We start from the raw sequence: 12,796 nt of genomic DNA on the forward strand, positions 1-12,796 counted from the left end.
CTTCAAACCACAAGAATCACATTAAACCGCGAGAATGAATGAAAAGAATGGACCATAATTTTTTTCAATTTATTTTTTTGTTTGATGTGACCTAATACATTTAGACGTAAACTCAAATTAGCCAAGTTTTGTATATCCCAAATATTTTGGGGTAATTCTTAATATATTATAAGCAGTTTATAGCAAGTGCATATATTGGATATGTGCTAATTATTTGATCGATTAATAGCAATCATTCATCAATTACATCATCAAATATGACAAACAATGAGAAGCAAGACATCAGGGTGCAACTGGACAGCCAAAATTAAGAGGTAGCAGAATTCTCTTCCTTTCTCCACAACCCTGACCTCGTCCCAAAACAATTTTTTTCTTTTATTTCCCCAAATTAATTTTGAGGGAATTATTACATATAAATTCCACTCCAGATAATATTCCCTAAAGAAACTGCCATCATATGTGACATATTGGTATAAAGTCGACTTTAATCTGGTTACATTCATTTGCTGTTTAATAACTCTAATAAACTCAACTGTCCGTCCATAGCCTTTTATTTTCTGCTAAGAAAAATAACTAATCAGTATGGTAATTGTTTAGAAAGTGCTTTACAGGAGAGGGATTAAGACCAGACATTTAACATTGTGAATCGCAAGAACCATTCCCAGACTAAAGCTGTCTTGTAGTCTCTGTAATTAATTTGCAAAGGTTCAAGATTATCCGACTCAGATGTAACCAAGTCCTTCAGATGGAATGCTATCTTCCAAATCTTAATGCCCTCACTACATCACGGAAACCTTTTCAATCTAAATTAAAAACAAGTTAATCATTCTCTACCCATCTTTCAGTCACAATAGTTAAAACATTAGTCAGAACTGCATCAATCAAGATGGCTGAATAATTATGGCAACTCAATCAAACACAATAACCAAATAAAACTTGGATGGAATTAATTCTCTCCCTGAGGTGTTAGTCTTATTCATTAAACTTTGCTTCTATGAGAGTACATTAAGAAACAATTCGAAGAAATGACCGATTAGCCCATTAGACAATTTAACATTGGATGATGATGTGTAAGATAGTCTAAAATATCACCTCACACAGGACACATTTCCCATCTCTAAAATTGGGGCGTGCTCACTGGCAACAGACTTGGTCTTAGAGCACTCATTCATGATAAAAAAAAGACCGGCAAGATAGTGCATTTAGAATTCATTGTACAGTTGCATCTTAAATGATGACATGCCGTTGAATACACTAATGCACATCATCAGATGGAACTGGAAGACTGACACTAAAACCTAACTTAAAGCAGGTTATTTGGTTAAACTGAGTTTGCAGGAACAAAGTTGTGAGCAAAAACTTCATTCTCAACGGATTATCCCATTCAAACCTCCATTTCCCCCCCATCTCATCATCACTCCTGTTGTAAACTTGAAAGGAGCATCACTCCAATTGAAAATGTAAGAAATTAAAAGCTCATTAAAACGGTTTTCTCACATCTAATTTTTCCACGGTTTTCCTTTGGAAACAGGAAAGTAAAATACATTGTGTTTTAAGGATTTTTTTTACATAAAGAAAAGAAGATTTAACAAAAATGTGAAGCAATCCTTAGGAACTAACTTCCAAGAAAAACAGGAGGAAAAACACATACATATTTCCAGATATTCACAATGTTTATGAACTCGCCAGCCATCAACCGCCTTTCACATTAAAATCCTCGGGTAACATTTGATGCAGTTACAGCTTTTTTTTAAAAACAACTTTAAAAATGAATGTCTCCATAATTGTGAAGATAAAATCAAACAACATGGCTAGATGCTGAACTGGGAACTAAGTTAAATGAGCATTTCTGATTTATTTCTTTAAACCATAATCTCAGAGCTTCTCTGTTCCAATATATAAAATTGTGTATTGGGAGCACAAGAGTTTGCAACACCAAACAAAAACCACCCGCTATCACATACACACAGTCACATCGACGGATCACTTTGGAGGCGAGTCCTTGTTTACTGGCACTGGCCGCTTGTTGTTGCTTCTTTGATGGATTCTGCCACATAATCCAAGTTAGAAGTGGTCAGGCCGCACATATTGATACGACCGTTGGTCATTAGATAGATGTGTTTCTTCTTGACCATGTATTCAACCTGAGAAGCTGTGGGGGAGAAAAGAGAGCGAAATATCACAAATCGTCAGCAAGTTTAACTTTTTCTCTTGAGAGTTTTCCTTGAGTTTGCAGTGATGATCAAAAGAACTTTCATCAAACTTTTTGGTTTACATTAGTTTAGTTTAGAGATAAAGCGTGCAAACAAGCCCTTCGGTCCACTGAGCCCACGCCAGCCGGCGATTACCCATACACGAGTTCTATCCTGCACACTAGGGACAGTGTACAGAAGCCAATTAATCTACAAACCCGATCGCCTTTGGGATGAGGGAGGAAACCGGAGCACCCAGAGAAAACCCACGTGGTTATATGGAGAACATGCAATCTCCATGCAGATGGCACCAGTAGTCAGAATCGAACCCTGGTCTCTGGCGCTGTACAGCAGCAGCTCTACCACTGTGCCATTGTGCTGCCTCCAACTTGAACAGATGCATTACCCAATTAATCTTTGATAAAGCAATTCTAAAGCATCTTTAGAGTACAAGGCTATCAGTGCTAGTAATGCCTCAGACAGCCAGATAAGAAATGGCAAGAGGTTAGGAATTGTAATAGATCCGCTTTTTTCCCGTTGATATCAGACTCTTGACAGACTTCTAATACGCTAAGGATGTCGTCCTGATCTCCCTATCTACCTGGTTGCGACCCGAGCACTTTTTAATGTAATTGCACTTTGTAGCTGTAATACTATATTCTGCACTTGGTTTCCTTTCTCTTTTGCACTACCTGTTGTACTCCTGAATGATATAATTGTACTCGCCTCTGTTTTTTCCTGGCTAGTACACGCTTCCACACTGTATCTTGGTACAAGTGACAATAATAAATGTAACATCCAAATATCCATTTGCAAATGATAAATGAACTAGGCAGGGTGCTGATGTGGAGGGGCACCAAGAGTTGTAGCCAGACAAAGTGACAAGTCAGAGACACATGGAATTGTAGATACTACAAAACACTAACTGCTGGAAGAATTCAACGGGTCAGGCAGCATCTGGAGAGGGATGGACACTCAACGTTTTGGGCCGGGTCCCTTCTTCAGAACATTCATACACTAAACAGTTCAGATTTACTCATCCTGTTATAGGAAAGATATTATTAAGCTGGAATGGGTGCAAAGAGGATTTACGAGGATGTTGCCAGGATGAAAGGGGAGAGGTTGAGCAGGTTAGGACTCTATTCCTTGGAGGGCAGGAGGATGCGAGGTGATCTTATAGAGGTGTTTCAGATCATGAGAGGAATAGATGGGGTAAATGCACAGAATCTTTTACCCAGAGTAGGGGAATCAAGAACCAGAGGGCATAGGTTTAAGGTGAGGGGCGGAAAAGATTTAATAGGAACATGAGGAGCAACATTTTCTTTTACACAAAGGGTGGTAGGCCGATGGAATGAGCTGCCGGAGGAGGTAGTTGAGGCAGGTACTATAACGTTTAAAAACAAATGGACAGGCACATGGATAGGATAGGTTTAGAGGGATATGGGTCAAACGCAGGCAGGTAGGCCTAGTGTAGATGGGGCATGTTGGTCGGCATGGGCAAGTTGGGCCGAAGGGCCTGTTTCCACGCTGTATGACAAAGGCATGGAAGATGGAAATGCAGAAAAATGTGAGGTCCTCCAATTTGGTTGAAAAAAAGTACAATGGCAGACTATTTTATTTAAAAGTCTTGAAGGGTCAACCATAAGAGGAAAGTATACAATAAATGCCAGACCATTCTGTACAGAGGGATCTTGAGGTGAAATTTCATTAACTCTCTGAAAGTGGCAACACAAGTAAACACGATTGATTGTAAAGAAGGCGTATGGTATACTTGCCTTCATCGATCTGGGCATTGAGTATAAAAGTTGGTAGGTCATGTTGCAGCTCTATAAAACTTTGATTAGGACACATTTGGAGTATAGTGTGCAATTCTGGATGCCTCATTACAGGAAGGATGTGGAGAATTTAGAGAGGGTGCAGACCGGGTTCACCAGGATGTTGCCTAGATTAGAAGTAATAGCTATAAGGAAAAGTTGGACAAACCTGGATTGTTTTCTCTGGACGTCTGAGGCTGAGAGGCAATGTGGTAGAAATATATAAAATTATGAGAGAGATCGATCGAGTAGATAGTCACAGTCATTTTCTCAGTGTGGAAATGCCGAATACAGGACTAGAGGGCATAGCTTTGAGGTGAGAAGGGGAATAATTAAGGGAGATTTACAAGGAACATTTTTAAACAAAGAGAGCAGTAGGTGCCTGGAATGCACAGCCAAGGTGCTGGAAGCAGATACGTTAGTGCCATTTTAGGCGTTTAGACAGTCACTTGAACAGGCACATAAGGGAAGCACAGCGATGCAGCTGGTAGAGCTGCTGTCTTACAGTGCCAAAGACCCGGGTTCGTTCCTGACCTCATGTGCTGTCTGTATGGAATTTGTACATTCTACTGTGACTGCGTGGGCTTCCGACCACATCCCAAAGACATGTGGGTTTGTAAGTTAATTGGCTTCTGTAAATTGCCCCTACTGTGTCGGGAGTGGATGAGAAAGTGGCATAACATAGAACTTGTGTGAACATGTGATCGATGGTCGTCGTGAACTTGGTGGGCCAGAGAAACTATTTCCATGCTGTATCACTAAACTATATTAAACTAACCTTTAACTAAACTGGGCAGGCAGGGGAATCTATGGACAATGTGCTGACATGGGGATTAGTTTAAAGTGATATTATTATCAGTGCAGACATTGCAGGCTGAAGGGATTTATTCCTGTGCTGTGCTGTTCTCTGTTATATGTTGAGAGACCAAAGGAAGTTGGTATTCAAAGCTGGATATTCCTGTACGTCATTTTTTATACTTTGGACTTTAGACTTGCAACATTGAAACAGACCCTTCGGCGCACTAAGTCTGCACCAACCAGTGATCACCCCGTACATTAGCACTTTCCTACACACTAGGAACAGTTTACAGTTTACAGAAGCCAATTAACCTACAAGCCTGTACGTCTTTAGAATGTGGTAGGAATCCGGAGCACCTGGAGAAAGCCCACACAGTCACAGGGAAAATGTACAAACTCCATTCTGGCCTGTACCATTCTGGGATTGAACCCGGGTCTCTGGCACTGTCAGGAGTAACTCTATGGCTGTATCACTGTGCCACCTTAGTTGAAAGTGAACCCTCAGATTTAGCAAGCAGCAGTATTTATTGCAGCAGGGTTTGAATATAGGCATATTGCTCCAATTATATGAAGCCTTGGCGAGATTGCATCTGAAATATTGTGTATCAGTCTGGTCTCCTAAGCTAAGGAAGGATCAAGAGTCAAGAGTGTTTTATTGTCATATGTCCTAGATAGAACAGTGAAATTCTTACTGGCTGCAGCACAAAGAATATGTAAACATTGTACACTGTAAACAATATGATAAACGAGAGAAAACAAAGTTCAGTGTGTATGTAAACTCACAAGTACACACATACATACACACACACACACACACACACACACACACACACACACACACACACACACACACACACATACATATATATATACCCAAAAAACAAACAAACAAGGGAGGGATTCCAATGAAGGTTCAGCTGATTGGTTCCTGAGATGGTGGGTTTATCATAAGGGCAGATATTGATCCTAAACTCTTCAGAGCAGAAGAATGCATGATTTCATTGAAGTCTACAAAATTTGTTAGAGACTTTGAAGAGCAAAACAAAAAACAGCAGATAGAAATTTGAAATAAAACAAAAAAAATTATTAGATGTACTAAACAGGTTGGGTAGTATCTGTGGAGGGAGAAATAGTTATTGTTTCAGGTTAATGAGGATCTTATAGAATCAAAGCATAGAAACAGGCCCTTCGGCCCAAGTTGCCCATCTACGCTAGTCCCATCTGCCGCATTTGCTCATATCCCTCTAAATCTTTCCTATCCATGTATCCGTGCAAATGTCTACTAAATGTTGTTGTAGTACCTGCCTCAATTATCCATATATCCACTACTCTCTGTGCGAAAAAGATGCCCCTCAGGTTCCCATTAAAATTTTCCCTCTCAGCTTAAATCTATGTCCCCTGGTTCTTGATTTACTCTGGGTAAAAGGCTCTGTGCGTTTACCCTATCCTTTCACCTCATGAATTTATACACCTCTATAAGGCCACCCCTTAGCCTCCTGCATTCTGAGGAATAAAGTCCTAGCCTGCCCTTCCTTTCCCTATAGCTCGGGTCAAGTCCTGACAACATCCTTGTAAATTTTCTCTTTTCAGTTTAACACCATCTTTCCTATGGCAACTGAATGACCAAAACGGAACACAATGCTCCAAATGCGGCCTCACCAACGTCTTGTTCGGCGATAACATAACATCCCAACTTCTATATACAATACCCTGACGTATGAAGGCCAATGTACCAAAAGCCTTCTTGACTACCCTATGACCCCACTTTCTGGCAGGTTAATTTGTCAACGGTTGAATAGACGTTGTACATCTACCAGCTACCCTGGCCCTTCACACCAAAAGCAGGCCCAACTCACGCACTCTCTTTTTTTAATAGATACAGGGCCCACCGAGTCCGCACCAACCAGTAATCACACCATACACTAACACTATCCTAGGAAATACTTACAATTTTATCAAAGCAAATTAACCTGCAACCCTGCACGTCTTTGAAATGTGGGAAGAAACTGGAGCACCTGGAGAAATCCCACGTGGTCACAGGGAGAACATACAAACTCTGTACAAAAGCACCCATAGTCATGCATGGCTGTAACTCTACCGCTGCACCACTGTGTCGCCGTCTCTCCCTCCCTCCCTCTCTCGGCAGACGAGGGTCCTCGAGTGGATTCTTTATCTGATACCTGGGGTCTTTTTGCAAATAGAAAGAGATACCTCCCGGCAGCCATCTAAAGACCCTGGTGGTATGTTGTGCGTTCATCTAATTGACTCCTTCAGGGCACCGAAACAGACGCACTCAACAGACTCTCAAATTGCACAAGTTCTCTCTTTCACGAAGACAAACAGTCTGCTTCCCATTAATAAAAGCATGATGCAAAGATTTTTTTCCCCCCTCCTCTTTGCTTAAAATATAAATTTCTTCAGCCCTTTGTGGATCTGCAACAATCCAAAACAAAACACACACGCAGAACAGCTGGATAGCATTACTGCTTAAAATATTGTACGATATAAAGATCGGCTGGACGAGGGAAAGCTTGTCAATTAGTGCAGTTGTTTTGTATTAAAAGACCTGTAAAGAGTGAAACCAAACTAACGGGGACTGTGGTGAAGCCAGTGAAGCTGGGAACACTAACAAAGACATCTACCCATCCACCAACACCTCACATTGCAGTTTTCACTACGGTGACTTATTCGAGAATAGGTCTGTGCCTCTTATTAAAGGGATAAAATGGAAAGCTTCCTAAGACATGAAATCATTTTATCCGAGGATGATCCAAAAGACGATTAATGGCTTCAGGCGAGCAACGGAAAAAAGGTGCACACAATGTATTAACTTTAAAAGAAAGCTGTGCACTCGTATGGATATCTCATCATTAGGAAATGTTAAAACATTTCAGTTGTAATGAGTCATCTCTGAACTGTAGTCCTCTATGTGGTCAATTTACTTCATGGGAAGATGCCGAAAAACATTAAATGAGATGAATGATGTCCACAATGAACAATGTTTTTGGCACTTTAATTGAGGTAGGTGTGCTGGCACCTCTGCTTTGAATAATACAGCAGGACCTGCAATAATTGCCCGAGCCAAGGAAGGATAAAAACAGATGGAACGTCAATTCAATGCCTTGACTGAAAAACAGAGCAATTCTAAACAGAACAATTCAGCAGGAATAGCAAACAGCAAACTGAATTCCCTCGACAAGAGAGGGCAGGAAGCAACACACAACAAACAAAAACAAGGTAAGCATTATCCGTCAACATGAAGCCTGTGATTCAGATAAGGCCCACCAATGGTATTTTTGGAAAATAAAGAACTTAATTCAGTCAAACGGCAAAAATCACCTGTCCTGTACTCTAATGTGTTCAAAGGGAGCACAGGTCATGGAAATGGAACGCCCAGAGAATAGAGCTTTCCATCTGAATGTGATCCATCATTTACAATATAGAAACGCAGTGTTGTTCTCCAGTGTTAATGTGGGGAAACTAAATGTGCCGACACGTGTGGGATGGACACTGCATCAGATGTGTGGCAGGCTCATTCTATCAAGTCGCCGACTGAAAATGTCTTGTCTCATGACTCTGGAAGGATCCCGAAATTTTTTAAAAAACGCACTGCAGATGTTGGAAATCTGAAGCATCAGTGTGGACACATGATGGGGACTCTCTCCAGCATGGAATTCCAATCTTGCAGCATTAACAGACACATGCTGAAAATAGATTGTCCCCAAAGCAAGATAGAGACACAAGGAACTGCAGATGCTGGTTTACCAAAATAAAAAAGACACCAGGCACTGGAGTAACTCAGCGGGTCAGGCAGCGTCGCTGGAGAACATGGACCGGTGGCGTTACAGGTCGGGACCCATCTTCAGTCCTTTTGCTTCTGAAGAAGAGTCCTGACCCAAAACGTCACCTATCCATGTTCTCCAGAGATGCTGCCTGACCCGCTGAGTTACTCCAGCATTTTGTGTCATTTTGTGTCCCCAAACCAAGTTTCTCTCTGAATGGTGCAAAGATTTCAAGCTCTTCTGATTCTTTTCCCTTTAAATGCTTTCAAAACATGCACAACACAATGTCTCTAACAGAAAGTGTGCTGAGAATTTGAATGTACCTTTCCTAGAAGATGTAGGTAATGGGGTCAATTCAGCTTTCTTGCCACAGGGATTCTTCAACCTAAACTCAAGAGTTCCGATCACCAGAACCCGTAAAGACCAATCTGCAAGCTCATCCATTTGCACCAATTCCATTCACAACTCGCAACCATCAGACAAACATTAAACCAAGAACAACTAAGCACTGAAGAAGGGTCTCAACCGAAATCATCACCTATCCATGTTTTCCAGAGATGCTGCCTGACCTACTGAGGGTCTGTAGGTGATAGAAGCCAGACACCTTCTCCAGTGTGCTGCACAACAAGATTCACTTCTTTCCATTTAGGCCCCATGCAGGCAGTTCTCAGAAGTTTTGCCACTGCTGTTATCCTTCTTTCTTCAAATCTTTTAACAGCTGAGCACCAAGGCTCTATCTGTTCCATGGCAACCAGGGTTGAATCAGAGTAGACCATTGTGCTGCGAATATAACTTCTTACCTGTTTCTACAAGGAAATAGGGGGAAAATAACCAAATCACTGATAAAGATAAGGTCCAATGATGAATCTCATCCTCAAGAATTTTTCTCGGTCCAAGCCTTGCGGCAAAGAGGAAGAAAATTGGCAATGGCTCCAACCCATCGTGCAGAGAATTGTGGACGCGGCCCAGACCATCACACACGCTGCCTCGGCAAGGCCATCAGCATAATCAAGGATGTATCGCACCCCGGCAACCTCTTCTCTCCCATCAGGCAAGGGGTACAGATGTGTGAAAACGCATACCTCCAGATTCAGACGGTTTCTTCCCAGCTGTTAACAGGCGACTGAACCGTCTTACCGGCAAACTAGTCCTGGCTTCCTATCTACCTCATTGGAGACCCTCAGACTATCTTTGATTGTACATAACTGGCTTGGACTTTACTTGCACTAAATGTTATTCACGATATTCTCTTCATCATATATCTATCTACACGTGACAATAAACTAAACTCAAACCCTTGAAGCAAACAGTGCAAATTGGAAATGGCTGCAATTCTGGAGGCAAACAGGGCGAATGTTGCAAATGGCTCCAAGTCTTGAGGCAAACACAGTGAATATTGGTAATGGCTCATAAGTAAAATTCTAGCAAATAGAAAGATTGAAACAAAAAAACACTGCATTCTTTAGAAATATCTAGAGAGAGCTCAGAGCTTGGAGACTCCTGCGATACAGATGCTTTGGCAACCACATTATCGAAGGTCTTTGTAGGAACTCTTCTGGCTGCTCAGAGCTTTCAACACAATTAGACTGACAATAAACAGAGACGACCCCAGGCACATTCTATAATGGTTTGTGCAAACATAGCAGCTGCCGGCAATAAATGTTGCAATGAAAATCTGCAAAAAATTCCAAGCTATTTGCCAGGTGCACTAAAGGAAGAATGGACTAGTCTCGATATCCATCACAGGAATTGGGAACAGCTGAAGATCCCAGAGCCTAAACTAGACCAGGCACTTGGCACTGGCCACAATCTCAAGCACCACATGTTAGAGAAGGCAAGGCAGCTTCCTTTACAACCTACCCACAGCAAATTCCTATCACAAACCTAGAGGCATTGCCTTTGCTCCCTCCCAGAATTGCAATTTCAATACTTCGTTCCACAGTTATTTGTTACATGTTAAAACAAAAGGATTATATATTTGAAGGGGAAAAAAAAATAAAAAAAATATTTCTATTCTTTCACAATTTCAGCACATCCTATGCACATTGTAGTGAAATAACTATTTTTGAAGTATTACCATGGCTACAATGTAGGAACCCTATTTGCACACAGATGATGTGTCATTGATCATGTTTTATTGGTGTTGATTAAAGGATAAACATCAACTGGGATGAACTCTATTTCAGTTCAAGTGATGCCACAGGATTTTCTACAGCAACTTATGAGAGCAGATGGAGCTTCAGGTTAATGTCAGTCATATCATAGCACACAGACCTGGGTTCGATCCTGACTATGTGTGCTGTCTGTACATAGTTTGTACATTCTCCCTGTGACCATATGGAGTTTTCTCCGGGTGCTCCGGTTTCCTCCCACACCCCATATGAGTATAGGTTTGTAGGTTAATTGGCTTCCGTAAAACTGTAAATGATCCCTGGTGTGTAGGCTGGTGTACGGGGATCACTGGTCGGCGCAGACTCGGTGGGCCGAAGGGCCTGTTTCTGCTCTGACTCTCTGAACTAAAACTAAACCAAACCTTTGTTAGTATTTCGTTCTTGTACAGCGTTGGATTATCAGGATGAATACTGGGCTCTTCCAAAACCTTCAAATGTTAAACCTGCCTTTTTAATCACCTAACATCTCCGCTTATGGCTCAATGTCAATATTTATCTCATTACATTTGTACGAAGCACCTATGTTAAAAGCCCTATTTAAAATTATTGGGGAATCCACATCCTCCCACACAGATATATATTTAGATTTATTATTGTTACATCTTCTGAGATACGGTGGAAGCTTTTGTTTGCATGCTATCCTTTTAGTTTAGTTTATTGTCACATGCAGTGAAAAGTTTTCTTGTTCCTATCCATTCAACTGATGACAAAGTACAGAGATCGTTAGATTTGTTCTGGTCTAGATCTTGCCCCGTCCCATCCCACACTTCCTTGTCTCCACTTCATTGCATTTTCCAGACTTCAGCCCATTTGACAGCAAAATCACATCTTGGCTTTTTGGGAGAATGGGCAAGAGGCCTTACAAAATGAAGAGTGCAAATTCATGGAGGCACAAGGAACTGCAGGTGCTGGAATTTTTAGCAAAACACAAAGTGCTGGAGTAACCCAGTGGGTCAGGTTGCATCTTTGGAGAACATGGATAGGTGACGTTTCAAGCCCAAAGAATGGTCCTGACCCGAAACTTCACTTATCCATTCCCTCCACAGATGCTGCCCGATCTGCTGAGTTACTCCATTTTAATGCAATGTCATTACTTGGTTGGAATAGTACCTAGTTGTGACCAGGTGCATGGATAGGAGAGGTTTAGAGGGATATGGGCCAAACAAGGGGAAATGGGACCAGCTTAGATTGTCAGCATGGACAAGTGGGTCGAAGGACTATATGACTCTATGACATCCTTCAGGCCAATCCATCCATGTGTTTAACTGAAGTTAAACTGAAGTTTAACTGAAAATGTAGTTTAACTGAAGTGGATCCATGATAATCAACTCAGCCACTCCCCGAGGGTTGTGTTTCAATTCTAACCACTTTTGGGGGAAAGTAATTCTTCCCGCATTCCCTCTTGGATTGATCAGTGACTGCTTTATTTATAGTCCTACTTCTGGATCCTGCCTGCACCTCATTACCTAATTCATCTGTCCCAATCTCAAAGTCAGTGTTTTCCAAACATATAATGGCTACCTGGAGAACTGGGTCAATGAGCTAATTTTTCAGTCTCATTCAGACACTTGGGAATGAATGCGAATGAACGCATAATGCTGCAAACCAACTGGAATCCGGAAATGGCACGCCAGAAAATGAGAGCTTTATGTATTAAAAGTGTTAAGACTGCAGATTTCTCTAAAAAAACATAAATTCACTTTGCCCAAAGTTGCTAATCAATGATATAGGACTGTAGTAAGGAAGGCAAATGCAATGTTAGCATTTATTTTGAGAGAACTAGAATATAAAAACAGGGATAAAAATGCTAAGGCGTTATAGGGCACTGGTCAGACCCCATTTGGAGTATTAATAATAATAATAATAATAATACATTTCATTTGTATAGCGCTTTTCTGGAAACTCAAAGACGCATTACAGAGTAAGTAAAAATAAAGAAATAAACGTACAAAAAAAGGAAGGATAAGGAGAAGCGACGGTCAGTGGTTGAAGGCAGTGCTGAACAGGTGAGTCTTAAGTGATGTTTTGAATGTGGTGAG

The 12,796-nt window shown here is 41.2% G+C and overlaps 1 protein-coding gene across 1 annotated transcript in view; it reads right to left on the reverse strand.

Annotated features, from left to right (window-relative positions):
- Positions 1–56: 56 nt before the first annotated feature.
- got1 (glutamic-oxaloacetic transaminase 1, soluble) overlaps positions 57–12,796 on the reverse strand; it is a 55,722-nt gene continuing 42,982 nt past the window's right edge. Inside the window, exon 9 of the mRNA XM_078413362.1 lies at positions 57–2,152. Within this exon, the coding sequence (XP_078269488.1) occupies positions 2,007–2,152 (146 nt within the window). The 3' untranslated portion in view covers positions 57–2,006. The remainder of the gene's footprint in view (positions 2,153–12,796) is intronic.

Source organism: Rhinoraja longicauda, chromosome 16 (assembly GCF_053455715.1).
Source record: "Rhinoraja longicauda isolate Sanriku21f chromosome 16, sRhiLon1.1, whole genome shotgun sequence".
Taxonomy (NCBI): Eukaryota; Metazoa; Chordata; class Chondrichthyes; order Rajiformes; family Arhynchobatidae; genus Rhinoraja; species Rhinoraja longicauda.